Consider the following 27,024-nt stretch of genomic DNA (forward strand, 5'->3'; position numbering starts at 1 on the left):
AGGGCAGGAGCACCCATTGCATGGGTGTTTTAAGGGGATATGTTGCAGGGTTTTATATTGTTTGAAAGCAAGATAATACAGATACTAATAGTATTAATATGAGCATGAATGTGAATACCCCTGATGATGATATATGTGACATAATAATTTTATTTCTCCGCTTGCCTCCAACTAGCATCGGGAGCTAGCATCAAGACAAGGAGACTCTTGAAGGGCCGCTACAAAATTGAGGGGAGGGTCATGGTTCATTTTGAAAGTAATATCCAAAATGTTTTACTTTTTGTATCTGCCTTATGGCGTGGTAGATGATTATACATTGCCCTGCAGTGTTTATTGTGCCTTACTACACCCATGTCTATTTCGTTTTGCTGAATTTATGTTTTATTGCAGCTTGGCCGCCAGCAAGGCTACAAGCAAATTACTTGATATGTGAAATCTAGTATGTCTGACTTTGTACCATTTATTACTGTATAATAATATTATTTTAGGTTAAAAACACTCAAAACAAAGTGCATTTCACTTCGGCTGCAACAACAGGTAAGGAGAGGCACGTTGCGTGGTGGTCCCATGGATGTGTGGTCCCGGGAATCTCTCCCGTATTTGATAATCGTGAAAAAAAGTGTTCCTGCCATCTAGTGGACATAGTGCGTAATTACACGCCACTAACATCAAGCCAGAGACAATAATATAGAAATACTTCCGGATTAGTTCTTCAAAGTAAAACTGTTTTAGTAGCCAAAGATGCAGTTGTTCACTGTGACCACTGAAAGGCAATATCAATTTAATATAGCATGATTTATAAATACGCTTATCTCAACCATCAGCTTTACACTGCAAAAAAACCTAAGGTGAAATTCACAGTAAATAAGTGGCAGAGATCGGCAAGTAACTTACTAAGTTACTATATTCAGTATTTCTTTATTTTCATGACAAGAAGACAGCATCAAACATAAATAAAAAAAAAAAATTGTAAGTAGAAGCTGGCTATGGTAGGTTAAATTTGATTTTTTTTTTTTTGTACTTGCATTGCATATCATATTTACAATAAAATTAAAATATGAATAAAATCAAAGTCCATGACCAAAACATGTACAAAACATAAAGCAATGCCACAGTGATGAAAACAACTTATTTAAACAACAATTATATGTACACTTTGAAAAATGTATTAGGCCATTTCCATAACAGTCAGTATATTTTTACAACCTGCTCTTAAGACTTCTTACACTAGAAGTGAACTTCTAGTGTACATCGTTGTAAACATGCATTTAAAAAAATTAAGCTTACTGATGATAATCGCTTCCAGGGATTCTCCTTGTTTAACATTTATAGCACCAAATAGTATATCAAATCAACAATATAACAATAAACTTTATTTATAAAGCACTTTTCAAAACAATGTTCCAAAGTGGTTAAAGTAGTAAATGGTTGAACCAGGTTTAAAACAGTTCAGGACGTAGGCAAATAAAACCAGACATTTTAAGTAATACAAAAATTGCAAAAAGAAAAGAATAAAAACAAGAAAGAATACCATATCCATATCCAATGATAATATAAGACAAATACAATAACAGTAATAAACAAATAATACAAGTTAAAAAATTAAACTGTGATTCAATTAGTAAAAGTTTTTTTTTATAATTAAAAAAAAAGTGATTTAATAGATGCTACTGATTCTGCAAGTCTCAGACCCTCAGGCAGGAACAAGGGCTGATAGGATCATGCTGGGCAGCTGCATTTTGTACCAGTTGCACTTTGTGGTCAGCAGCACTTATTTACAAGTCCCAGAGAGGCCAGAAATGCAAGCTGATGGCTTTTTTGCTCAAACCTTAATACAATGAGTTACAATAATTTAGCAGAGAAGAAATAAAAGCATAGCTTCATGAGATCAGGCTGATAACAGGCTGATCTAATCTTTGAGATGCTCCTTAGTTGATGGAAACATGTTTCTCAAAAGAAAGGTCGCTGTCAAATACCATACCCAGGTTTCTGGCTGTAGGTTTTGAAATTTTAAGACAAGAATCCAAGATGGTTTTGTAAAATAGGGTTGTACTTTGGGGGACAGAAGGAAGAGTATTATTTCCAATTTGGGACATCCAGCACTTTATATCTGACAGTTTTTCCCCCCAGTTTTTATTGGGACATACATTTACCATCTTGTGTCATCTGCATAACAATGGTACTGGAATTCGTGTTTGTTTATGATATGTCCTAGGATGGAGCCTTGGGGAACACCACAGGTCGAAGAGGCCAGCGATGAGGAGGCATTGTCCATTGCTAGTCAGAAACACGTGTTTGATAAGTCAAATTTAACACATTTTAATGTAGTATGCCTCAAGGCGATCCAATACTGAGTGATCCCCAGTGTCAAATGCAGAGCTCAGATCCAGAAGAAGTCAAAATGAACAATCCCCAGCATTAGCTTTAAGTAAAGGGTCAATTGTTCCTTTGATTAGAGAATATTCAGTACTATGACGTTCATGGAAACCTGATTGAATATTGTCTCAAATATTATACGTATTCAACTCTTAGTAAACAATATGGAACTGAATACATTTTTTTTTTAAGAAACTGACTAAAGTACAAAACCACAGCAGGGACACAGTGTACAGCTTTTTAGTGTCAAATCTACAAAAGGCATTTAGGCAAACTTATTAATCCATTATGTAAACATTAGTGAATTGTATTTGATATAGTCATTGCTTTGTCCAATGTCTATGACTTCAATGGAAATGTATACAGCTTCATTTCCCAGGGACCAACAAACAAGTGGTCATTGTAATATGATGGAAATACCAATATTAGCAGAACCATGCCTTTCATGTAGACATTCTGACTAATGAGACAGATGTTATTAGCTGCTGCAATTTTTCCACAAAAACCAAAGACCTTGAGTCAAACCACGCTAGTTTCAATTAATGCCTTGGAGACTGTGCAGTTCAATCAAACTGTACAGTTCAATTACCTAAAGTCTTAATAATCCTGGCACTTGAGTCACATAAAGTCATTTGTTGGTGTCACATTAACTATCTACATGTTAGGACATGTTTGACAATATCAGTATCCTATGGCTTTATACTATTGGCACATAGTATATATAAATTGTAGCATGGCTGCCAGACTAGATGTTGCATGCTCATGCAGTATTCTGAGGAGAATCGTTGGTCCTCAGGATACATCACTGGAAGGGGCAGATGCTGAGAGGTCAGGGAGAGGTGTGTCGCTGTGAGGTGGCCTTAAACTCATGGTATTGAAGAAGCTCACCACCTGACCTGGGACTTCTGCCAAGACACTCTGAGCAAGCATTTCTTGAGGACACTAAAGAGAAGGAGTAGAGAGAGACAGAATGATAAACATATACAACAACATTTACAAGGAAATAGCATATACAGATGTCCATATGGTTACAGGCTTAATAAAAAAAGTTTGGCAGAAGATTGGAAAAAAACCTTAGCTTTAAATTAAGTAAATATATAATTTAAAGGTCCCAATGACACGGTGCTCTTTGGATGCTCTTTGATGACCTTCCTCCACAGCGCTGCGGAGGAGGGTCTGGCTAGTCCACACAGCATTCTGGGATGGGAGAAAAACGTGCTCTAGTTTATTGGCATTTCTTTAAACCAATCACAATCATCTTGGGGGGTGCGAAGTTCGCATGGAGCCGCTGCAAAATAGCCTCTGGAAGGAACTTGTTTTGGTGGAACGTGTACGTTCAAAAGTTGTTTTAGTCGTGCAACAGAAAACTCAGATTGGACAGATAGTCTAGCTAGCTGTCTGGATTTACCCTGCAGAGATCTGAGGAGCAGTTAACCATAGTCCTCAGAAATCCACCGGAGTTTAGAATTTCAACACAAAGGACATGCATCCGGCGGAATTTCCTGCGGCATCAGAGCAATCCCAGAAGTGGAACTTCGTGGATATAGACTAGGCTAAAGCTAATTCCTTATCAACAATTACTATGCAGCAGTCTGTATTAGGCAATATCTAGGTTATCGGTAGGAGAAAAAAACGATTTTTGGAAGTTGTGAATTGATTCAGAATCTTAGAAGATAAGGCAATTCTTACATTAATCGATTCTTTCTAACACCCTTAGTGAAAACCACTATTTGCAGTTTTATGGAGCATTATGTGCCAGACTATATCTAGGCTGTGAGCAGTCTCCAGGAAATCAAAAAAAGAAAACTGAAAGAGTAAATTAAGCGAACTAGATTGCATAACTATGATTCTACTGAAACATATTCAGCTTTGGACAGATGCAGGGAAGAAGGGGAATGGGTTAGTTAGGTGCTGGAGGTACTCCTACATTTCTAGGAAGGAGTGGGTTCTCTGGGGGGCTTCAGGTCAAATAAATTGAAGAAGGAGGCCACTTGGTCAGGCAACTCTGCCAGTACACTTTGGGCAAGGGCTGCAATGCCTGCCTGAAATAAGATGTTTAGACATTCAAATGTATGCAGTAATTAAGAAATGAATTTTAAAGAAACTTATGTCTACAAACACTTTGCTTTATGATATAGCTTACATTCTGGAACTGCCTGAATGGCACGAACTGCACAATGTCCCGCAGGGCAGCCTCGCCTACAGCAGAGCGTAAAATTCCATTGTCTCCATCCAGGAACTCCATGGCACTGAAGTCCGCCCCCCCTACTCCAACAATGATGATGGACATGGGCAGACGAGAGGCGTTGACGATGGCACTGCGCGTCTGATCCATGTCTGTGATCACTCCGTCAGTGATGATCAGCAGAACAAAGTATTGCTGTGAAACATTGACACAAGAGGGAACGACACAAGAAACAGTATGAATTAAGTGGAAGTGGTTTTCACCTTCACTCACTCGTATTGTGTGGAAAAGAAGAACTGATTATTGAGATTATTTTGTCTCTGTTTAGTGGCTACTTTCAAGCCAAAACTACGGGAACAAACATTTGCGCACAACAACCACAACTATACTACTTTGATTGATTTTAAACTTCCAGCAACTCACAGAGGCCGTCTCCTGCTGTAAGGCTTGCAGGCCAAAATTGGCTACGTGGTTGATGATTGGGGAAAAGTTTGTGGGACCGTAAAGCTTCACCTGGGGCAGGCACTGCTGGTAGGCTTGGACAACACCCTCTATACCTAAAACACACACACACACACACACACACACACACACACACACACACACACACACACACACACACACACACAGGTTAACAAAACTAAGTCTTAAGGGACAGTGAGTACCATTTTATACATATTTCCATGTAATTCAGCACAATTGCAAATTGACAGCCCTCTGCAACTTGATGATCCATTTATAGGACAAACTGAGCGATTCAAATTTCTGGTGAAATGTTGAAACAATTATGTTAGAGAAGTGATTGATCTTTTCTATTTCTATCTCTATTTCTATTCTATCTACAACAATAAAACAGTAACATGCTGCAAATCCATTTGTGCTTGACAAATGACCGAAACGCCAATTGATAATTAAAATTGTTGTCACATTTTCTGGTGACTGACTGATAAATTGATCAATCATTTCTCCACTAGTTGTTGCAGAAGTTACATGCTGCTTTGAATATCCCATGCCACATTTTCCGTAGCCACCAAATCTGTGAACAGCAAAATGTCCTACATGTCATGTTCTGTCTCATGAAACATGAATTCACAGCAGCTTCAGTCTATTATTACCTGCACAAAATGGATTTGATGGGTTGAAGTTGATGGGAAACTCGTGGGAGACCTGCAAAACACAACTATTAATCTAGATCTCACAACAATTTATCTGAGAGGACCTTAGTTGCATCGATATATATCAATATCCAAGTATGTTTTGAACTAACTACCACAAACAATTAAATAACACAAACAATCACCTGCCATGAAGGAGGGAGCTGTGCTCCGAATCCAAAAGCAGGGAACATCTTGTCACTACAGGAGGTGAAACAAAATAGGTGTTATTGTCAAAGTAAGTTTACACATACAAAGGATTAGACTGGAGCCCTTGTGAGGGACATAACGAGACATTTAAGGAAAGAGCTGCAGGCTCTAAATGACATTCCTGCTTCTCATAGTGAAATAGTGAATACATTTTCACACTGATTTCATCATTTAACATTAGAGAAGGAATTCGGTTGCCTGTTTTATAATATCCAATAGAACACAAACACTGAATGTCAGGATGTTAAAGCTATAGTGCGTAGTTTCTGTCTCCCCCATGAGGAATTCTAAGTAATGACAACAAAACTGTCCGTGCAGCCACATGATACAAGCCTTCGTTGATCGCGCACCACCACCCGCCCCTCCTCCACGCAGTAACTTGTAACCCACGGAGGACACGGGGGATTAACAAAACATGATGGACTCTTAAGGAGAGGTCATTATCTTCACTCGAGTTTCTTATTAATTAGCTTTATATGGCCTCATTTGGCAATGGCTTGAATGTAACGGACATTGAATAATATAAAAAAGTTATGCACTGAAGCTTTAAGTTGGGGCTCTCCTTCCTTTCAGTTCCTATTAGCTCATATGCTGCATAAAGCCTTTCGCTGGAAATTCATTTAGTCATCCATGCAGTTGGAATGACTACTGAAAATATAAGGAGATTGCTGGTCTGATTATTACTGTGATTGTTCAAGGTTTTTACTTTTTCTGCCCAGGTTGCACGGTGAGGGGGAAATATAGAATTAAAGTTTTGTGATCTGTCTTGTTTTGTTGAGGTTGTCATGTTTTTACTGTTGGATTTAAATTGCACCCTGCCCAGGGACTGCAGATGTAAATTAGCCTAAGGCTAACTCTGGTACAATGCAGAAAATTGTACATGGTCCCTAACAAATAAAATGAATAAATAAATAAATACTAATCTGGTCTAATAAAAAAACTGATTTTGTGCCTAAGAAATGATGATTGAGATAATAAACGTAACATATTACAGTGATTTTAGAAGACAGCACAAGACCTGCTTTTCTCTCTCTCTATGCATGTTTAACCTGCCGCAGTCTTTACGTCAATCTGACCACATTCAATTCAGACTTCAGTGAATCTTGAGGGGCCGACACAAAAACGTGACACACACTGTTAGTGTTTCTTTTTGTTGAAACATTTTAACTAACTCTTTTTTGTCTTAAAGCTATAGTGCGTAGTTCCTGTCGCCCCCATGAGGAATTCTAAGTAATGACAACAAAACTGTCGGCGTGTCCACTAGGGGCGGAACGGTACATGTATTTGTATTGAACCGAAACGGTACGGGCGTCTCGGTTCGGTACATGAATTTACACGGAGAATACACGGTATAAAAATAAATAAAACTTGCGTGCAAATTAATTAATGTAATGCGGAATTAATGTAATGCGGAACTACTGTTAGATACGCGGGTTCTAGGGACACCTAATCTGTAGCCCCGCCTTAGCTCTGAAGCTAGCCGAGCTCCTCCGCCTACATGCAGTTTTTTGTCAGGTCGACGATCCAGTGAGTGAGTCAGAGATAGCAGCACGAAAGGACGAGTATGGCGAGTGATGGCGACCCACAAGAGTTAGAGGACCCGCCGGATCCTCTAACGGATCCTTGCCGGATCGCAAGTTTGGGAAAACTTCGAGACTGTATGGCTGCAGCCTGGAGCCTCCCGTGTCATGCCATCCCGCCTGGTGCAACCCGGCCTAGAAAACTTCGGTCTTCAGGTCAGTTACAGTAGTACAGGCGAGAGAGTGGTGGATAAGACGAGGACTGTGTGTCGGCGTTGTTCAGCAGTTGTTGGGTATGTAAGTGGAAATACATCTAACATGCTAACGCATATCCGAACGCCATCACCCAGCTGTACCAATCGCTGGAACAAGACAAAAGAAAACTGTCCAACTTCTCCTCCCTACAGTGCTTAACCAGCCTTTAAATACAAATACAAATAGGGCTTCAAGTATTTGCTGCATGTGCTCGAACCTCGTTACAACATGCCATCCCGTCCACATATTTGTTGTTGTTGTTATTATTGTTTATATATGTAATTTACACTTTCATAAATAAGAGATGCTGTATTTCCAGTTTTATAGCTGATTGTCTTATTTTGTTTACAAGTTCCAGATGGAGTCTGGAGATGATGTGGGGTAGCCTACTTATTGTTTACTGTTTACATCTTATTTTACACACTAAAGGCTGTTGCAGCTAGCTCAGGGGAGAGACTGGATGACACTAAGTGATACATCCTGAGACATGCACAATAAAAAAAAAATTGCCTTCTGCATTTTTGTTATGCTTTTCCCTCCATTGCATTGAACCGTACCGTGATGTCTGAACCAAGGTATGAACCGAACCGTGACTTCTGTGTACCGTTCCACCCCTAGTGTCCACATGATACAAGCCTTCTGTGACCGTGCACCCCCCCCCCCCCCCTCCATGCAGTTGCTAGTAACCAAGGAGGACAGGGAGGATTAAAAAAACATGATGGACTCTTCAGAAGAGGTCATTATCTTCGCTCGAGTTTCTGCGCGGGAAAGTCGCCGGACGCCACAATCTTCTGAACATAGTCATACTGAGAAATACAGAGAGAGTTGTGTGGAGCTGATAGTCTTAATAAACTTTGTAGCAACTCATTTGGCAATGGCTTGAATGTAACGGACGTTCAACAATATCAAAAAGTTACGCACTAAAGCTTTAAATATTCTAAATTGGTCTGTCTGACTAATCTGCACAGGGAAGAAAAAGGAAATGTTATGCCTAAATGATTTATGGTGTATTGTTAGTCTACTTTGATACCAAAATAATACTTAATGTATAACAATCTATGCACCTGTCGTAGTCCTGGATGACATTGCCCACTGCCCAGATAGCTGCCAGGTATTCATTATAGCCCTGAGGGTTGATGTAATGGAGGGACTGAGGGGAGCTGGGATCCCCGTTGGAGCCTGTGAAATCAATAGCAATCTGGCCCGGATAAAAAAGGAGAATATCATTTAAGATAATGCTTTGACCACATCATTATAAATGTTTCCTGAACACATTAAATCCTCAATACGTACTGTAATAAAAATAAAAACATTAACATGTAAATATTAGAGATATTCCTCGTTGTTTCTTCAAAGATTCATTAAAAAAAGACAGAAGTTCACAAAAATGTGTAGTACTCACAGTGAAGTTAATCTGACAGCCGCCCATTATGTAATCCAGAAAGGTATATTCCTTCACTATCTGAAAGTAAGTATTGGTGACAGAAAAATATTTATTTGTTCAAAAATAAGCAAGATAAAAACACATCTGTTTACAATATTTTAGATAATTTTGTGGTGTAAAAGAAATTCCAGGTCAACTGTTTAAGTCATCTGAACATCTCTAGATCTTGTAACTGTCTTCATGTGGAGTATGCATGTACTGAACAAAGAAAACAAATACAGAAATATATATGAAACCACAGTACCTTGCATTTTTTTACAACGATAATACCAGAGTTTTTGTATCCTTTCTTCTTCTGTTTCTTCTTACTATTGGTGCATTCAAACTCGGCCTGAGAGGAGCACAAACACACCACACAACTGTCAGACAGCTACTTTAGCTTGGAGAGAAACCCTTTTTGTTGTTGTTTATGCATCAGGAAAAATTCAAAAACTGACAAACGTGCACACACAGAGCGCAAGAGAGAGAGAGAGAGAGAGAGAGAGAGAGAGAGAGAGAGAGAGTGCTCACCGCATATGTTTGTGTTGCCTGCTGTATTTGGGAGAGTGTGGTCTCAAAGGATCCAATAAAGTCGTGCGATCCGCTGCTGTTGTAGTCATAACACTCCACCTGGGAAACGCGACAGTTAGGAGAAACAAGACAAATCCAGTCAATTCTTTTGAGCAAAAAAAATATGTTTATATTTAACTGATAAACTATCATCAGTGTGTAATAAATCAAAGCAGATGGGACAAAAGCATGCTTTGGGATGTGAAGCTTCAAAGGTGAGGCAACACCCTGATTATAAAAAAAATCTAATAAACACACACACACACACACACACACACAAGCCTCCTATTTGACAGAAGAGTAAAGGTCCCACTACCTCCCCCTATCTGCACACTGCAGCTACTGAGTGCCTTCAGTGTTGAGAGAACAGACAAAAGACAAATACGTCTAGACAGCGATGGAGCAACTAATACGGATTAGTCAATCAACAAGATGAATAGCTAAGAAAGCTCATGAATAACTATAAAAAGGGATCCATCTTAACGGAAAGCATCTAACCTTTAGGGAAATTGTCCCATTGGTTGACTTACCTGTTGATCCATTTAATTACTTTTTTTCATCAGGTAATTTAAATAATAAATATGCTGAGTGACAGTAGGCGACTAGCACAGACAGAAAAATGTGTTCTTTTTCATCGTGTGGCCTACAGATTTATAGATTTCATATGCATTAACAATAACATATATTTAACATTAAATACCTGATGGAGCCAGATCTGTGATCAACAACACATTAGCATCACACACGAGGTTCATATAAATTAGCAAGTTCGCAATACATTTTTGTTGTTTTGTATTTTATCATTATTTGTTAACTGACAAAAAAAAACTACTAGACCTAACTGGATATTTTGACTTATATTTATGCTTTACACACACTTAATGTTCTTTTTCAGTCCGTTTTGAATTAATGATAGTGCCTCGCTGTGTCTTCAAATTGTCAACATGGACCACTGAATAGTCAATGTTCAACCAGGGACACAGGATGATTGTGGTGACAATGCTTTTATCATTTAACAGGTAAGTTGACCAGTGAGCCAAACTCCTCAAGTTGTTTGAAGTATTCCTTTAAGATAGATATAGATGCGTCAAGGACTTTGGCCCGTCCTATCACAGACACTGCATCCTTCACGTGAAGAGCACTCACGGTGGAGACAGTAAACTCACTTGCACTGTTGACTGGAAAGCATCTCTTCCTGACAAGTGTGCTTTTACAGGGTTAGAGGATGGAAACAAAACACAACATACATAAACTAATGCTAAAATACATGTCCTTATTTGTACCAAGATTATCAGACCCTTAGATATGCAAAAGAGGCAACCAATAAAACATAGGCAGGGTTCCCATTGTGGCCTTGATTCGGTCTTTCTGTGATTTTACATGATAAAATAAAAACAAATGCTTCAGTGATCGAAAATGTTTTTTCGTTGTTCAACCGTGATTTCCACTGCAGCTGGGATTTAAAAAAAACAAACAACATCTTTCACATTAATGAAACAAGAAGCTGTAAAATACATTTGGTCTATTCTTTAAGATGATCCTATTGGTGACATTCCCCTTATCAGTTTTGCCAAATCTCACAGGCTTCTGCACATCACTTTTGCTTGGAAAAGAAAACAATTTCTAAAAAAAAATTTATTTATTCGGTAAAGCTAATAAATAAGAGACTGCCATTAGTAATTAGTAGCCTATAAACTTTTACATTCTAAAAGCCGTTCCAGTCACCATTTCATATAAATGTACACGACTAAAGCCAGCATGACACTCCTCCCAATAGCAACCCTGCATATGAGAACATATTGTCTATAAGAAGACAGACAGTAGAAAAAGGCTGCTGTGTCATCAGTCACGAAGCCATACATTCAATATGTGTGTGTGTGTGTGTGTGTGTGTGTGTGTCGTGTGTGTGTGTGTCGGTACCTTTATCGATTTCTCCACGTCACCTCCGCAGAGTGACTGCAGTGGGATTCGGAATGGTCTCCATACTGGGTTAAGGGTATTTTTGATCACCTGCATAACAGCACAGATTAAAAACACTTTTGACAGTTGACATGCATGCAACTGTAAAAACTTCAATGTGTCGATACAAATTCTAGTTATGAGAGTTAGGGTTAGTGTATCCGTACCTCTGTCCTGTGAGCAAGCTGCCATCCAGTTTCTGTCGGCTTGTAAAATTCCAGGAACGGGTCGGACTTGCCAAAGAAATCCTGGAAATACGTAAGAAAATAACATGCAGCTGAATCAAATTAATTCTCTATATCGAATGAGCTGAAGGTTAGCAATGGAATGGCTTTTCTAGATGTGTTACAAAAAAAGCAGCAGATAACTGAGATTTTTTTTTTTCTCAACTTGCTTAATTTGCCTTCACTGTCAACAAACTTGTAGGAGAAAGCCCAAAAAAGCCAAGCTGACCAATCACAGGTCTTACAATCTCCACATGGTGTGGTTGAAGCTGCCGTAGCCCTGAAGTGTAGTTGTTTATGTAGTGAAAATAACAATTTAGAGAATACTTTTCTATTCATAAAACGTATCTCCAGTAGCAAAGACCACAGCAACACTTCCAATGTTTTTTTACTCCAGTAGCATCTTCTACAATATTTTAATATTTCTGAATTCCTAAAAATGATACAAATGTGCAGTAGCAATCAATACCTTTTTATCCAGTTTTCTACCTGCAACTTCAAAATCCACCACTCTGTTGTCTGTTCTTTCTTCGGCACATATCTACAAAACATGACACAGCATTGTGTTAAAAATATCAAATAAGGTGCAAATACACCAAGGGACACATGTACACTTAGAATCAAATACCCTTAATGCTCTACAGTAAATGCCATTGCCAATCTGAATAAAAAAGTGACTTACAGTGATGGTACCTTTCCCTGCAGGTTTCTTGTCCTTCATGACAAGTGGTCTTGTGAGTTTCCTTGAGGACACAACCTGGACAGAAAAACACTTTTCTGAACAACAGTTATCTTATTAATCACCGGAAATGCAAAACAGCCCCAACACCACTTCCAATGATAATTCTACAGAATAGGAAAATGACTTATATGTGAAGAGAACGAAGCATGCTGAATAAGCATTTGTGATTGAAAGACTATTTGTTAAAAAAAGGGCTAACCTGTCCCAAGGTACACTCCAGTTCTCCCAGGAAGTCAGCATCTTGCAGACTGCAGTTGACGGTGTCAATATCATATATTTCAAACCTCAGCTTCTGCACCATCTCAAAGTAGTAGTCAACGACAAAAGTCTTGGAAAACTTGGGATTAAGGCAGTTCTCGATTTTCTCTGTCCGGCCAATCTAACACAAATACATGTTTCAGAGTCAAGGACTTTTCTTGTACATAATCAAACCCCCTTTGACTCACAGCAGCTACTGACATTTCCAAAGTGACAGCAAAAACAGTTGAGGTATCTCCCTTTAAAAATGTCTCTAAATACTGGAAATACCTATTTTTTTTTAATGAGGATAATTCTGGCCTTGTAGATTAGCCTTTTTGACCTACTAACCTCACACCAGTGAGGCCCTGAGCTGTTCATGAGGAGCACACACTGAGGGTCAGACTTTGAGAATGCATCCATGTCGAGCAGCTTCTCACAGGAGATGCTCAGCGCCACCTTGGTCACACAGTCAGTGACCTTTGGCGCCGGGGTTCCAACTGCTGCCATCACAGGCTGGAGGACACACACTCACACACGCGAACTGACCAACAGAAACACAAATAAACAGTCATACAAAAACATACACACACCGACCCATAACATTAGTCATCCAAGTTATGACTGAGCTATGACTCTACTGGGAGCAGCAGCCATCTGCATTTTGTGAGAGTGAGACACTTGTTCCACCTTCTTGTTTATTTAGACGTTATATTGTTTAGCTAGTTTCCATGGTTTGGCAGTTGACACGCCCAAATAGAGCCTATGGACCAAGCTAACTGCATTCAAGAATGTTGTTATACATGTGTTTATTAATAGAAATAGAATAGTGTAGAACAAATAAGAGATCTTATGATTCGTTTTGTAAATTCGCAAACACATAATGTACTTACCGCCCCTTTAGTTAAATAAAAATGTGAGTGACTTTAGGATTTTTGTAACGCCAGTGCGCAGTGGTGACTACCGGGAGTTGCTATCTAGTAAATGAGTCATATGATCGTACCAACCAAACTAGCGTTAGCGGATGCCTGAATAAATGTCGAAATCAAAGTATAACATTCGCCCTTGTTTTATGCGGTCTGTCCCATAGATGTAGCTAGCTACATATGCTCTGTCCATTATAAAGAGAATCCTCAACGCTAGTTAGTTAATTTAAGGAGCGTTACGTTACAGCGGCCGTCCCGAAAGACACTTCACACACGTTTATTGCTGTTAAAATAGATAAAGTGTAACTGGTAACTTGTATCAAACGTGAACGAGTTAACTATGCCTATTTTGTTTCAGCTAATGTTAACGTTAAAGGCCAGATACGCAACGTAACATAACGTAAAGTATCGTATACCATTTCAGTCCTTTAAGTAACATAGTAACGTTAGATACTGTCTATCTAATAGATAGTAAAACCTTTAACGTTAGCTACATCTATATTTATTTTGGGAGCGAAAACGACACAATGTAAAAAGGAGTCTTTATTTTATGTCTTACCTTGTTAGCTAACTTAGCTAGCTGTGTGTGCTGTGGTTTGGTGTTTGTAGTGTTGACAGAAGAGCTAGTAAGCTAAGTGGGCGGTGCCTTGTGTACTGTTTCCAGTACAGGGACACCCGCTGCAGACAAGAGCAAGAGTGCACTTATTTTGTAGGTTTTAACCTTAATATTTACAGTCAGTGGTTTTAACCATAGTAAAGCTTGTCAAAAAAGGCGAAAAAGTATAAGTTACATCATTCGGTGTATAAAATGGTCATAAACACAGCTTCTGAGAAGTGGAAATTTGATTTAATATTAAAAATGTGGAGAGACTGTTTAGTTTCACTTTGAGAAAGTCATGCGGTGAACCCAAAGGCCTAATTTCCCCAGTCATACAGAATTACCTGGATATGAAGACCAGTCAAAGCTGTGATACTGTCAGACAAAAAGGGAGCTCCACAGAGCATAATATGCCCCACATCAAAATGAGCACCAAGAGGAGAACTGTTTTTTTTTTTTTTTTTTAATCAGAATCTGAAAAGATTTATTGCCCAGTAAGTAGTACTTACTAGGAATTTGCTTTGGTTTGGTGCACACATATAAACATATTTAAACATTATGAAATGAACAAAAAATAAATACAGAAACAAATAACATTGATTATCTTTCTTGATTTCTTCCTGCCAGCCATCAACTTGTACACCCAACAGTCTTGGTATAAGAATCCAAAGACTACAGATACAAATTCATTCAATAGTAGTAGACTATGTCATTTTAAATAACATTTGAATAGTGTGTAATATATTCGGTTGGAAAGCTATTTGACCTAAATAAAGCTTACTGGACTGTGATGTTATGTATACTAGCTGTGACCTAATGTTTCCTTTATCAGAAAAAACCCACAGTGCCAGAAGAGGTAACAGTTCTGTTGTAGCCAATTTCGATTTGTGCTGCATGTGTAGTGTGGTAGGTTTGTGCAAATTGCGTTGTTGAACTTATTCAATAATAAAGTGTTAGACTCAGACGTCATGGCGGACCTCATCATTTGCACCATTACAGTTGGAAATGTCTTCAAATTTCCTCCAGTGGCATTTTTTGTTATTAGATTGCCACTACAAGTTCAGTGTCTTTGTGGTGAACATACATTAGTTGACAGCACTGATGCTATAGTGAAAAAATATATATTTACACTTTTTAGAACTGCTTACACACGTTCCCTAAAATTTAGTCAACATGTGCCAAAAACCCACAGTATCAGGAAAAAGCTCAAACTTGGTACGAAATTAAACATCTCGTTAAAAAGGACATAATCTTATAGATAAATTAAACTTTGCTCAAATGTACAGAAGCAACCAGGATTTGTCAACAAGGTCTGAAAAAACAGTGTCACATCAGGGTGATGGTGCTGAAACAACATGTAAGAAATGTTTAAAAAAGGACATGCACATCCCCATGCCAAATAGGATGGGTGCTGGATCAAAGACATATCATTTAAATAAATAGATCCTCAAACCAAATAGCTCCCATTAGAAGGATTTTTAATGCTGTGAAACATTTCGAGCACCATGCTCTTCCTCAGACTTCTCGCTGCCACAACCTGTCCAACGCTTGACCACGACCCTTTCCCAGCTCACTGCCACAACAAAGTAATACAGGGGTTAAAGAAAGAGAAATAATGACATTTACTCAACAAAGCCATACCATGTATCAAGTGTTCCATTTGTAGTGTTACATGCATTATGCAAACTACTATATCTCTCCCACATTCATTTCTTGGCATTTATCCGTGCCATTTCATACACTAAATGCAGAAAGAGGGTGCGGGAGATGCAGACAAGTAGTAAGTATGAGGCATTTGGGTTGATTTAACCAACCTTTCTAGGATGGGTCAGAAACACCGAATATATTAGGGGGTTTCAGCTTGTAAGACTTGAAGAAGGAGGTCACTTGATCAGGCAGCTCCGCCAGGACACTCTGGGCAAGGGCCACGCTGTTTCCCTGCAATGGCAATGTTACAAGAATTATAGCTAGTGTTAGCCATGTGGGACCATGCTTGCTAACATTAAAATGTGCATGTGTCTGTGCTATTGACAGCCGTTTCTGATCAATGAAATCAAAGGAAGCCTAAGAGAGAAGGCAGGTGGGCTGGGAGGTGTTACATTAATGTGAAGAGCAATTAGCAGGGAGGGGCAGTGGGAGCCACTGTCAAAAACAATAATAACATCAACCTGAATAGTGAAATGTATGATTTTATATATGTATTGCATTTACTTCCAAATCAGTAAACACGTTATACTAGGTAATACTGAATTATAAAATATATATATATATATATATATACTCTACTATGGCAGCATATAGGTATGGGCTGCTGCTTACTTGGAAATCTCTGAAGGGCACAAACTGGACGATGTCTCTTGAAGCGACATCGCCCCTGGGCGAACACAGCAATTTGTCATCACTGTCAAGGGCCTCCATTTCGCTGAAGTCTGCCCCTCCAACACCCACTATAATGATAGACATGGGCAGACGCGAGGCCTCCACAATAGCAGTGCGTGTCTGGTCCATGTCTGTGATCACTCCATCTGTGATGATGAGCAGCACAAAGTATTGCTGCAGATGGAGAGAGAAAATAAATTAGACAACGTCAGATAGAAAGTATACATTCATTAGGTATTACAAGATTATCTTATTCCCAGGTTGTTTTATTCAGATCTTATATCATCGTTTTAAATTTCCAGTTTGTTTAGCTTGTCACTGAACTCTTAAAACACATTTTATGCATTACGACATACTGCTTGAAAAAAATGTTTATTACTGAGAGAGAGATCAGGAGAGATCAAAATATGCTAGATCAAAACAACATGCTTCAGTCCTAATACAGTGAACAAACAGGGTAAAACATCTGTCTGATACCATGTGATACCAAGTTAACAGGTATTACCTATTCATTTTCAAGATTGTTAGTTTTTCTATCAGCTAAGCTTGCTCCCAAAATGGAATCTATTGAACAAGTATTTGATTGGAGGAGAGTCCTGAGATTTCACATTGACCACTCAGTATTTAAACTATTTTTCTTTTGAGAAAAAAGAATTTGGCTACTTACTGAGGCCATATTCTGCCGAAGAGCTTGTCTGGCAAAGTAGGCTACATGGTTGATAATCGGAGAGAAGTTGGTGGGGCCCCAGAGCTTCAACTGGGGTAGACAGTGCCGGTAGGCATGCACCACACCCTCTATGCCTGCCACCCACACACACCCACCCACCCACACCCACACACACACACACACACACACAAATGAGAATAAGGCAGCACCAACGCCACATAACTGAACAACTTTTAACAAACAAACACAATCTTCTGACATAAGGTTTGACTTACCGGCGCAGAATGGATTTGCCGGATTGAAATTGATAGGAAATTCATGGGAAACCTGTAAGCATGATTCATAGATAGATAAATATATAAAAGCTTTAAAATACAGTCCAAGACAATTTTACACCAACTTTTAAATTGAATGTATTAATGGAACAAGTGAGAAAAAACTCAGTCACAATATTTCTGTGTCCTTTAATATTAATTTTGTAAGAAACCTGTAGTCTTACCTACTGTATAAAAACGATTTCACATCTGACACAGCTAAAATCACAAAGAGACCAATAATTGTGAGCTGTTATGAAAGTACAATGCACTGCCAGCCAGGTAAGTGTGCGTGTCGATAGTATGAGTGTAACCTGATTGAGTCATTAAAGGTACAATATGTAACATTTCTGCATTAAAATTTCTAAAAACGACCATACCTATGTTATATATTTTGTTGAGTTGTGTACTTACACTACCCCAAATGTTTCCACCAATTTTCAAACACAGAAAAATCTCTACATTTATTTCTGACATGGGACATTTCCTTCAGTCGCCTGTCAGTGGCGTCATACAACCTTTGACCTCTCTAGTTCCTCTAACTTCCGTCAAAACACGGGCACCCAGGTGATACGTTCGAGAGTAATTGAAAACCATACAGTGTCACAGAAAGGAATACTCAGTAACGTAATACTGCTTTTTTCTGGCATACAGCATCATTTTGTCATTGATTACATGCCATTTACAACACAGTAATACAACACAGACCTTATTTATTGATACATTTCAATATCAATCCAGCTTAACGTTACTACAATGAGCTGGTTGACAAGAAGCTAGCTAATGCTAATGCTTTGAGGGTAATGTTATAAGGTTACAGCATCGTTATACACGCTAATAAAGTTATTTTTAGTATGATTGTTTTGACCATAGACATGTAGCTATACTGGATATGTCTATGGTTTTGACCATGGTTAATAGCACTGGGCTAACCCACAAATAAGTTCACCAGTAACGTTAGCTGTATAAATAAACGACAACTCTAATGCTAATTTGCCAGCTAGCACACCCTGGTCGGTCTGCCTCACTACCCCGGCGCAAAGAGACTTCAGTCGGAATGAGACGTGAAATATATTGTGATAGTGCGGTTTTAGCTGCTGTTTAATGTTAGCTTGCTTGCTCACTAGCTAACTGGTCAGCTACCAATACAAATCAAATCAAGAAAAACATAATTATGTTGGAGAAACTGCAGCTATTTTATTAGAATGACATGAATAAACTTGAATGGGTAAACTCGTCCGTGAATAGATGCATTCTAATCGGTGACGGTGTTTAACAATAGAAACTACGACTCCCATAATTCCACGCAACTTCCCAACGTCATCAAAAGTCTGTGTTTACCATCCATTGTTTTGATTGAGACCCCTAGCGGCAGAAAGCAGAAACATATAGTACGTTTAAATGTCTGATGTCTGGTTTAGGATGTCTTTATACCTGCCAAGAGGGAGGGACCTGGGCTCCAAAACCGAAGACAGGAAACATCTTGTTACTACATAGAGAGACAGAAAAAATACATGTATAGGAATAACATTAATTAATAACACACATTACACAGGGCACATCAGTCAGTAGATTGTGATCATTGTAAGCAAGCAAACGTTATCATACAGATGTTTTCAAATCAGAAGTTAGAAAATAGCAAGTTACATGGAATCTGACTGGCGTAACTCTTGATTGGCTTTGCTTCAACATATTTTGTAAGCTCTGCAAAAGTCACGGAGAGAATTAACGAGGTAGGATAACGTAGGACAAAGCGGTGTAGTTTACCTGTCATAGTCCTGGATGACATTACCCACTGCCCAGATGGCTGCCAGGTATTCATTATAGCCTTCAGGGTTGATGTAATGGAGGGACTGGGGAGAGCTGGGATGCCCGTTAGAGCCTGTGAAGTCGATGGCGATCTGGCCAGGGTCCGAGAGAGGATAAGGATCAAGATATGAGGAGCTGCTTGCTCAGTGACCAAATGACAATGAGAGATATGTAGCACAGTATATACCGGTACTATGATTCTGCAAGGGTCATAGAGGCACAACACCTGGATATCATTTTGGGCTCATTAAAAAAAATCAAATCAAATAATTCATTTTAATTCATTTTACTTATAAGACAATACAGTTAGTTAGTATGTGTGGTGTGCCGATTAAAACAATGTGAAACAAATTACAAGTATTAAAGTAATAACATCTTGTGTCTGACATTTCCAAACTCACAGTGAAGTTGATTTGACAACCCCCCATTATATAATCCAGGAAGGTATACTCCTTCACCACCTGAAAGGGTAAACGTGTTAACTGTTTGCAGCAGTGCACAATGTGCTGTGATGCAATCAAAATCAGTAAGAGTGGTAACCTATTTACAAGTCAACAAGAGATGTTTCTGGTTGTCTTAAAAATACATGTTCTAAAAATGAATGAGAAGATGCAGTTGCTCAGTGAGAGAAAATATACTGAAAATGAAGGTAGAGTTAGATTTGAAATGTCCTAATTTACAAATGATTACCTGGCAGTCCTTGATGCAAATGACCCCAGAGTTTTTATAGTTTCTCTTCTTTAACTTTTTTGGGGAAATGCACTCAAATTCAGCCTGCAAGTGAGAACATGAATCATAGTCATGCCAGTTAAAATAACAGCCCTTTCATTGGTAGAGCTGGAATCAAACACACACACACACACACACACACACACACACACACACACACACACACACACACACACACACGCGACTCACCGGGGAAATGTGTGTTCCCATTTGCATCTCCGCAAGTGTGACTTTAAAGCTCCCAATAAGGTCATGGGAGCCGTTGACATGGTGATCAAAACAATCAACCTGCAAAAACCACCCCATAATAAGTTCAGAGAATAATAATTAATAATTACTTTTATTTATATAGAGCCTTTCATGAAACCCAAGGACACAGAATAACTAGCATCAGGTAAGGATGAATAAATTAAGGTTGATTTCCAAAGCCATTACTAACCTTTGTGCTGATAGTCATCTTAACATGTTTCCATTTTAATTAAAAAACTGTGCAAATGTTTGTTTTGTCAACATGTAAACATTTTCGAAATTGGATGTAGATAGCATGTCTTTTTTTAGACTACTAAGGAAGATAGACCAATACTACAATGGCAAGATGTACTATAAACATAATTAAAATACACAGTATTCACTATTTGTGGTCAGCGAGGAAGCGTCATCATATTTTCAGTGCACTCTAGGGGTGTTAATCTTCACTGATGTCACAATTTGATTCGATTACGATTATCCTGTCTACCATTCGAATCGATATCACGATGCATCACGATGCGTCACCTCCTCAATACTATATATTGCTACACATGGTTTTCATCAACAAATTCAAGCATTCAGATATACGTGAACTCCCATTTTTTATTGTATCTGCTCTTAAAAAAGCAATAATCCATTATGATCTGTCATGCTGAATCGTCCAGGTCCGCATCGCGATGCATCAATGCAATGATTAATTTTAACACCCCTAGTGCACACTTGGTCCAATACCAGTCTAACCCTACAATACATTTAAAAAAAAGTCACACCTCACATGCACAAATAACCAATCACATTTCACGCTTAGCTATCAATGCAAATACAGTAAATTCAATGGGAGTAACTCAAGTGACTAAAAAGAACATAGCAAAAATGCACACCTTCAGGTGGGGACGTCAAGAATCACGCATAAATACACACATCACTTTTCCAGCTGGATCGCAGCATGTTTTTAAGTTTGGAAGCATTGTAAGATGAAAAGAAAATGCAATTACAAGATGAGTCATTAGTATGTTAGAGTAACATGGTCAATCAAGCTGATCTAAAAAATGAAAGGGACTAAATCAAATCTACTATTAAGGGAACAGGTTGTGTCAATGGGCTACATTTTACAGGGCTAACAGACTGAGACCAATAACTAAAATCGTAAACAAAATTACCTTTATAGGTCTCTCCACATCTCCTCCACAGAGAGCTCGCAATGAGATGCGGAAGGGTCTCCATATTGGGTTTAGGTTGTCCTTTACCACCTGTATAAACGGGTTACGATGAGCCAAAAGTCAAATAATAATTCTCTGCAAGCAGAGGAATGAGCTGTTGGTAAATATGTGTACCTCTGTTCTGTGAGCCAGCTGCCATCCAGTTTCTGTATGCTTGTAGAATTCCAGGAAAGGGTCGGACCACCACAAAAACTTCAAGATATTTAAAGTAAATCAAAAGGCAGTTGAAATAATAAAGAACCCAAATGTCCGACTTAACTCATTAAAGCTATAGTGCGTAGTTTCTGCCGCCCCCATGAGGAACTCTAAGTAACGACAACAAAACTTCCGGCGCGTCCACATGATACAAGCCCCCCCTCCTCCTGCTAGTAACCAAGGAGGACACAGAGGATTAAAAAAACATGATGGACTATTCAGAAAAGGTAATTATCTTCACTCGAGTTTCTGTGCGCGAAAGTCGCAGGATGCCACAATCTTCTGAACATAGCCGCACTGAGAAATACAGAGAGAGTTGTGTGGAGCTGATAGTCTTGATTAGCTTTGTAGCAACTCATTTGGCAACGGCTTAAATGTAACGGACGTTCATTACTATCAAAAAGTTACGCACTAAAGCTTTAAAGTGATCTTCATTACCTTTTTGTCCAGCCTGCGGGCTGACACCTCAAAGTTTACCACTCTGTTATCTGTTATTTCTTCGGCACAGATCTATTTGAAAGAAAATGAAAATAAATCAAAACTCTTGGATAGTGACATAACTCTTTTAATTTGTTGGTCTTTTCAAACCCAGAAATTGTGATAGTTTACATTAGTTAACATGTTTTATAACCTGGCTGAGCAGTGATGTTGTGTATTGTATTGTATTGATTTTCTATTGTACTAAAGAGTAAGAAGCAATCAAGCAAAGGTCACTATAACGAACAAAAGATGCAGATATCTAATTGTCTAATCCCAGAATGACTGTGGTATGTTTAATAACTATCTGGTGAAGTGATTTCCTTTAACAAACACAACTAGTATCATTGTGTCACGGCTATCAGATTGTCTATGTCCACGAAGAGAGTGCCTCAATCGCAGCTGATGAAAACAAATGAGATAAAGTCCACTCACTGTGATGGTCCCATGACCAGCAGGCCTCTTGTCCTCCAGCAATAAAGATCGAGTTATCTGCCTGCTAGAAACAATCTGACCACAAAATATTGGCAGTGTCACAGAACAATGAAAAAGTGGCGAAAAGCCCCAAATTTTCTCTTATAACTGTACAAAGTGAAGCTCACCTGGCCCAGGGTACATTCAAGCTCCCCCAGAAAATCATCATCACTCAGGTCATAGGTGGTATTGTCAATATCATAAACGCAAAACTTCAGCCTCTGCACCACCTCGAAATAGTAGTCAATCACAAACTTCTTGGCAAACTTTGGATTCAGGCAGTTCAGGATCATCTCTGTGCGTCCAAACTTCACAAAGAAGGAACATACAGTATGTATAATCTAAGATGTCAGATCGGAAGCCAAATATATACATTGACATATATAACAGGAACATCATCAACTACCCTGACAACAATGCATTCAGGTATGTCTGTTAGATTTTAAGGTTTATATAGATTGCTTATTCAAAATAAGGCCTAACTCATATACATAGCCATCCAGCCATGACCTACTACAGACCTCATGCCAGCGGGAGCCTGAAGTGTTGATGTACAAGGCACACAGAGGGTCAGACTTAGAAAAGACGTCCATGTCCATGAGGTTCTCACAGGAGATGGTCAGCTCCACCTTGGTGGCCAAATGGGTGGCCCCTGGCACCGGGGCCCCACCTGAGGCCATGGCAGCTGGTAATACTAAAATGATCAGATTCACCACAGATAATCAACAAATATCGTTAGAAGTGAGAGTGACTAAGTAGGCTACATTACTCCACCTAATTTTGAGGTATTTGTACATTACTTAAATATTTCCATTGTCTGCTAGTTTATACTTCTAATCCACTACATTTCAAAAGGAAATATTGTACTTTTTGTACTTCATTGACAGGAGCCACGCAGCTTTTAATAACTGCTTTAGCTAACTGATACTTAAAATGGTGTTACTAATCTGAGTACTTATTTTACCACTGGATATTGTACAGACAGCTTACCAAAAAAAATGGAAATAAGGACAACAATAATTACGGATTATTATTTGTACCGTTATATGAGCTAACCCCAGCTTTAGCTAATCTTTAGCTAGACATGCAGGCACTGCCTTAAGTGGGTGTGTCGATACCTAGAGCACCAAAACTAATACCAATGTATACAGTCTCCTCCTTAGTTACACAGCATTTCCTCATATCAGTTGAAAGCTTACTCAGACTTATTTACCTGTTGAGTTTTTGAAAAATATACAATTTTGCCTGCCTCTGGGAATACATGAATACGTAACGTTTAACGGCTATCTGACAAGAACAGCTGAGCAACCTGGGGGTGGAGCCGAGTCTCAGCTAGCTAGCTAAGCTAACAGTTAGTGACGTTAGCAACCTCACGTCTTCTGGTCGCTTTAGTCGTCCATTCCAACTCGCAACTAATGTATGTGTGTCTGGTATATTTGTGCTAAAATGTAATGAAACTTTGTAGTGTCACTGCGGAACAATAAACATGGTAAAATTACGACGGAACTCTCACAGGTTTTGGTTGTTTCTTGTCGACTACGTTACATCAAAGGGACAGACTTCTCCGGGGTGCATTTACGGGTTGCATGTAAAACTAAAACCGCCGTATTGTCTGGTTGACAGGGATACATTAAGCGAATTCATTTATCACATACAGAAACAGTAGTGACCATGGACGTATTAAGAGAACGGTAGTGACTGTCAGTACAATGTTGCATCCTGCGGTTGTTGTGGTAAACCGTGTGGAAAAATAGAGAGGCGAGAGTCCCTCCCTTTCCGGTGGACCTCGGACCGTGGTAAAGTTGGCTTTATATTGGACATTGGATATTCGACACATTCGAAAAATCTATTATGCGGCTTGCCATTTTGACCTATTCATGTCAATATACTTCTGATGAACTCAGCTAACCCCCCTACACATAACACAAAGCTTCTTTTCTCAAAAAACCCATCCTTTGATTTTATAGAATTTTTATTAGACAGAAATTGCGCAAATTACACACAAACAAATTTGTGTAGGTAACTATGAAAACACCAACTTTGACATATCTCAACCAGGTAACACTTTACAATAAGGTACACAAAAAAATAGGTAGTTACTGTTTTTGAAAGGGTAGTTAGCCTTTTTCAGAAGGGTAACAAATGATTAGTTACCCTTTTTCAGAAGGGTAACTACCCTTCTGAAAAAGGGTAACTACCCTTTCAAAAACAGTAACTACCTATTTTTACCCTTCTGAAAAAGGGTAACTACAATTTCAAAAACAGTAACTACCTATTTTTTTGTGTACCTTATTGTAAAGTGTTACCCACAACCAAAATAAATGCTACCAAAAACTTTAGATCGGTCCGTGTACGTTTTGATAGTTTGTTTTTTCGTTTGAACCACAAAACAAAATAAGGAGAAACCACCTGTTTTTCGTTTGTAGTTTCAAACCAAAAACAAAGAAACGGTAAAAAAAAAAGAGCCGTTCTCCCGTTTTTGGTTTCTGAATCCAAAAACGAAAAACGACTAAACCAAATTCAAATAACGGTCCGATTTTTTTTTTTTTTTTTTTTAATTCCTTTTTTCATTTCTCCGTTTGAATATCTACATTAAAAGAAAGACAGGTTGGCCAAGTGACCCGGAAGTAATAGTAAATATGGCCTATAAAAATAAAAGCCAAGCTTTTAGAACGGTCATAATATGCAGCACTAACGTTATACCAGAGTAACGTTAGAAGAAAAAAAATCAATCAATAAATAAATAGGCTTATATAAACCTGGACCGAAAGAAATCTGTTAGCAACAGTAGTTTATTACAGTGATTTAATATCGTGCCTATCCACGTATACATCACCAGTCACGTTTAATGAGCGCATTGTTTGATTCAATACAGTTGGTAATAGTTAACCTAAGAACTTATTGTGTGTGCAGAGTTGTTACTGTTATATTATATAATTAAATTAATATAATGGAAAAGCTACAGAAAAGTGTTGGGCCCATGGTGGGGCTATCATTGGATACCGCCTGATGCATTTTGTTTTTCTAGCACCTCATATTCATTCAAGTAGGCCTAGTCTTCTTTGAAATGTGTACCTTGACAATGTTTTGTTTACATTCCAGATTGATTATAAATGCTAGTTGTTGTCAGCAATTACTAGGCATATTGGTAATATTAAGCAGAATAGCCTACACTCTTAGAAATCACTGTATATTTAGCAGCACAGTAGGCTACTGTAAAAATCTACAGTGCAATACCACATTTCTTCATTACAGTAAAATACTTCATTTTATGTTGCATTGTGGGTAATTTTGATGAAGCGGGAATATTTTACAGTATATTTTAGGCTTTCTGTAACCTGGCTGTAATATGCCATGGCAATAATACAGCATTGCTGTAGTCGACTCCTGATGTCAGTTACTCAGACAGAACACCAAACTGGCCCCCAGATACTGAAGGAGAAGCCTTGCTAGCGGGGGATGTTTGGAAGTTTTGGTAAGTTTGATTTATTTTATGTATTTCATGCTAACTTTTATCATAATGTTTCATGATTATACGCTCAAGTGTAACGTTACCACAACATCGTTCTTTTTTTTTATAGTGTGGGGTGCACTGGGCATCCTAAAGTTGCGATATCCTCACACAGAGTAATTTTCTAGCTAACCTTGTGACTTTAGTGTGGATAGCAAGTGGCTATCCTCTGAACATATTGTAGCCTACAGTTAATTGCATATCTTGTTTTTTTTTCTCTGAACAAAATACCCTTACTTATTTGTTCATACTAACTTACTTGTTACAGTTAACGTTACGTTAACATTAGTCTAGCTAGTAAGTACGTGTTCTGCCCATTACTTTCCAGACTCCGTTAATATATTGCTCAATTTAAAAGATCTGGGTTCCCCTTGACACATATAGCTAGCTAATACTCCTATTTTATAACGTATGACTTTGTATGACTCCTAAAGAAAGGCTTTTCATTCCAGCTTGTATTTAATTTAAACAGCTATTCTGTAAACTACCTTTAAACTAAAGTGAGATGAAAAAAACCTAGCTAGCTAACGTTACTGTTTGACATCCCGAAACAACGCCAGTTAGCATGTCCACGGAGCTTTTATAACTTATTATTTTATTAAATTAGAGTTCTGCTTCGTG

General features: G+C 38.5%; 2 protein-coding genes across 10 annotated transcripts; both read right to left on the reverse strand.

Annotated features, from left to right (window-relative positions):
- Nucleotides 1-1,026: 1,026 nt before the first annotated feature.
- LOC116055735 (copine-3-like) lies at nucleotides 1,027-14,449 on the reverse strand. Of its 3 annotated transcripts, none has more exons than XM_031307742.2 (17): nucleotides 14,341-14,449; nucleotides 13,207-13,399; nucleotides 12,818-12,997; nucleotides 12,559-12,633; nucleotides 12,346-12,417; nucleotides 11,820-11,900; nucleotides 11,614-11,703; nucleotides 9,655-9,753; nucleotides 9,389-9,475; nucleotides 9,103-9,162; nucleotides 8,765-8,898; nucleotides 5,862-5,916; nucleotides 5,677-5,728; nucleotides 4,985-5,118; nucleotides 4,520-4,756; nucleotides 4,304-4,418; nucleotides 1,027-3,318 (listed from the first exon to the last, which is right to left on the reverse strand). In XM_031307742.2, the coding sequence occupies exons 2-16, from the start codon at nucleotides 13,363-13,365 to the stop codon at nucleotides 4,308-4,310; spliced, it is 1,626 nt and encodes a 541-aa protein (XP_031163602.1). In that variant the 5' UTR covers nucleotides 13,366-13,399; nucleotides 14,341-14,449; the 3' UTR covers nucleotides 1,027-3,318; nucleotides 4,304-4,307. The 3 variants fall into 3 exon arrangements, with proteins under 3 accessions (XP_031163602.1, XP_035855161.1, XP_031163601.1); XM_035999268.1 differs by lacking the exon at nucleotides 4,304-4,418 and adding an exon at nucleotides 13,863-13,866 and having other exon boundaries at nucleotides 13,207-13,385; nucleotides 14,341-14,430; XM_031307741.2 differs by lacking the exon at nucleotides 4,304-4,418.
- Nucleotides 14,450-14,828: 379 nt separating this feature from the next.
- On the reverse strand, nucleotides 14,829-24,497 carry LOC116055736 (copine-3-like). Of its 7 annotated transcripts, none has more exons than XM_035999254.1 (17): nucleotides 24,406-24,497; nucleotides 23,414-23,586; nucleotides 23,021-23,200; nucleotides 22,854-22,928; nucleotides 22,380-22,451; nucleotides 21,861-21,938; nucleotides 21,687-21,776; nucleotides 20,467-20,565; nucleotides 20,239-20,322; nucleotides 19,950-20,009; nucleotides 19,507-19,640; nucleotides 19,174-19,228; nucleotides 17,701-17,752; nucleotides 17,426-17,559; nucleotides 16,699-16,932; nucleotides 16,194-16,317; nucleotides 14,829-15,956 (listed from the first exon to the last, which is right to left on the reverse strand). In XM_035999254.1, the coding sequence occupies exons 2-16, from the start codon at nucleotides 23,570-23,572 to the stop codon at nucleotides 16,198-16,200; spliced, it is 1,626 nt and encodes a 541-aa protein (XP_035855147.1). In that variant the 5' UTR covers nucleotides 23,573-23,586; nucleotides 24,406-24,497; the 3' UTR covers nucleotides 14,829-15,956; nucleotides 16,194-16,197. The 7 variants fall into 7 exon arrangements, with proteins under 7 accessions (XP_035855147.1, XP_035855150.1, XP_035855145.1 ...); XM_035999257.1 differs by lacking the exon at nucleotides 24,406-24,497 and adding an exon at nucleotides 24,267-24,397; XM_035999252.1 differs by lacking the exon at nucleotides 24,406-24,497 and adding an exon at nucleotides 24,106-24,260.
- Between the last annotated feature and the right edge of the window lie 2,527 nt (nucleotides 24,498-27,024).

This window comes from Sander lucioperca, chromosome 1 (assembly GCF_008315115.2).
Source record: "Sander lucioperca isolate FBNREF2018 chromosome 1, SLUC_FBN_1.2, whole genome shotgun sequence".
In the NCBI taxonomy this organism is placed as follows: domain Eukaryota; kingdom Metazoa; phylum Chordata; class Actinopteri; order Perciformes; family Percidae; genus Sander; species Sander lucioperca.

Bases quoted from the DNA above. Each gene is read 5' to 3' on its own strand.
- LOC116055735 (XM_031307741.2), bottom strand. From the start codon at position 13,365: ATGGCAGCAGTTGGAACCCCGGCGCCAAAGGTCACTGACTGTGTGACC. The intron at 12,634-12,817 runs GTTAGCCCTTTT...TTTTCTGTCCAG, and splicing joins TGGAGTGTACCTTGGGACAG to GTTGTGTCCTCAAGGAAACT. The intron at 9,754-11,613 runs GTACCGACACAC...CGCGTTTCCCAG, and splicing joins ACGTGGAGAAATCGATAAAG to GTGGAGTGTTATGACTACAA.
- LOC116055736 (XM_035999244.1), bottom strand. From the start codon at position 24,074: ATGAGGAAATGCTGTGTAACTAAGGAGGAGACTGTATACATTGGTATT. The intron at 23,587-24,010 runs GTATCGACACAC...TGATCATTTTAG, and splicing joins TATTAGTTTTGGTGCTCTAG to TATTACCAGCTGCCATGGCC. The intron at 20,323-20,466 runs GTGAGTCGCGTG...TCTCACTTGCAG, and splicing joins TGGGAACACACATTTCCCCG to GCTGAATTTGAGTGCATTTC.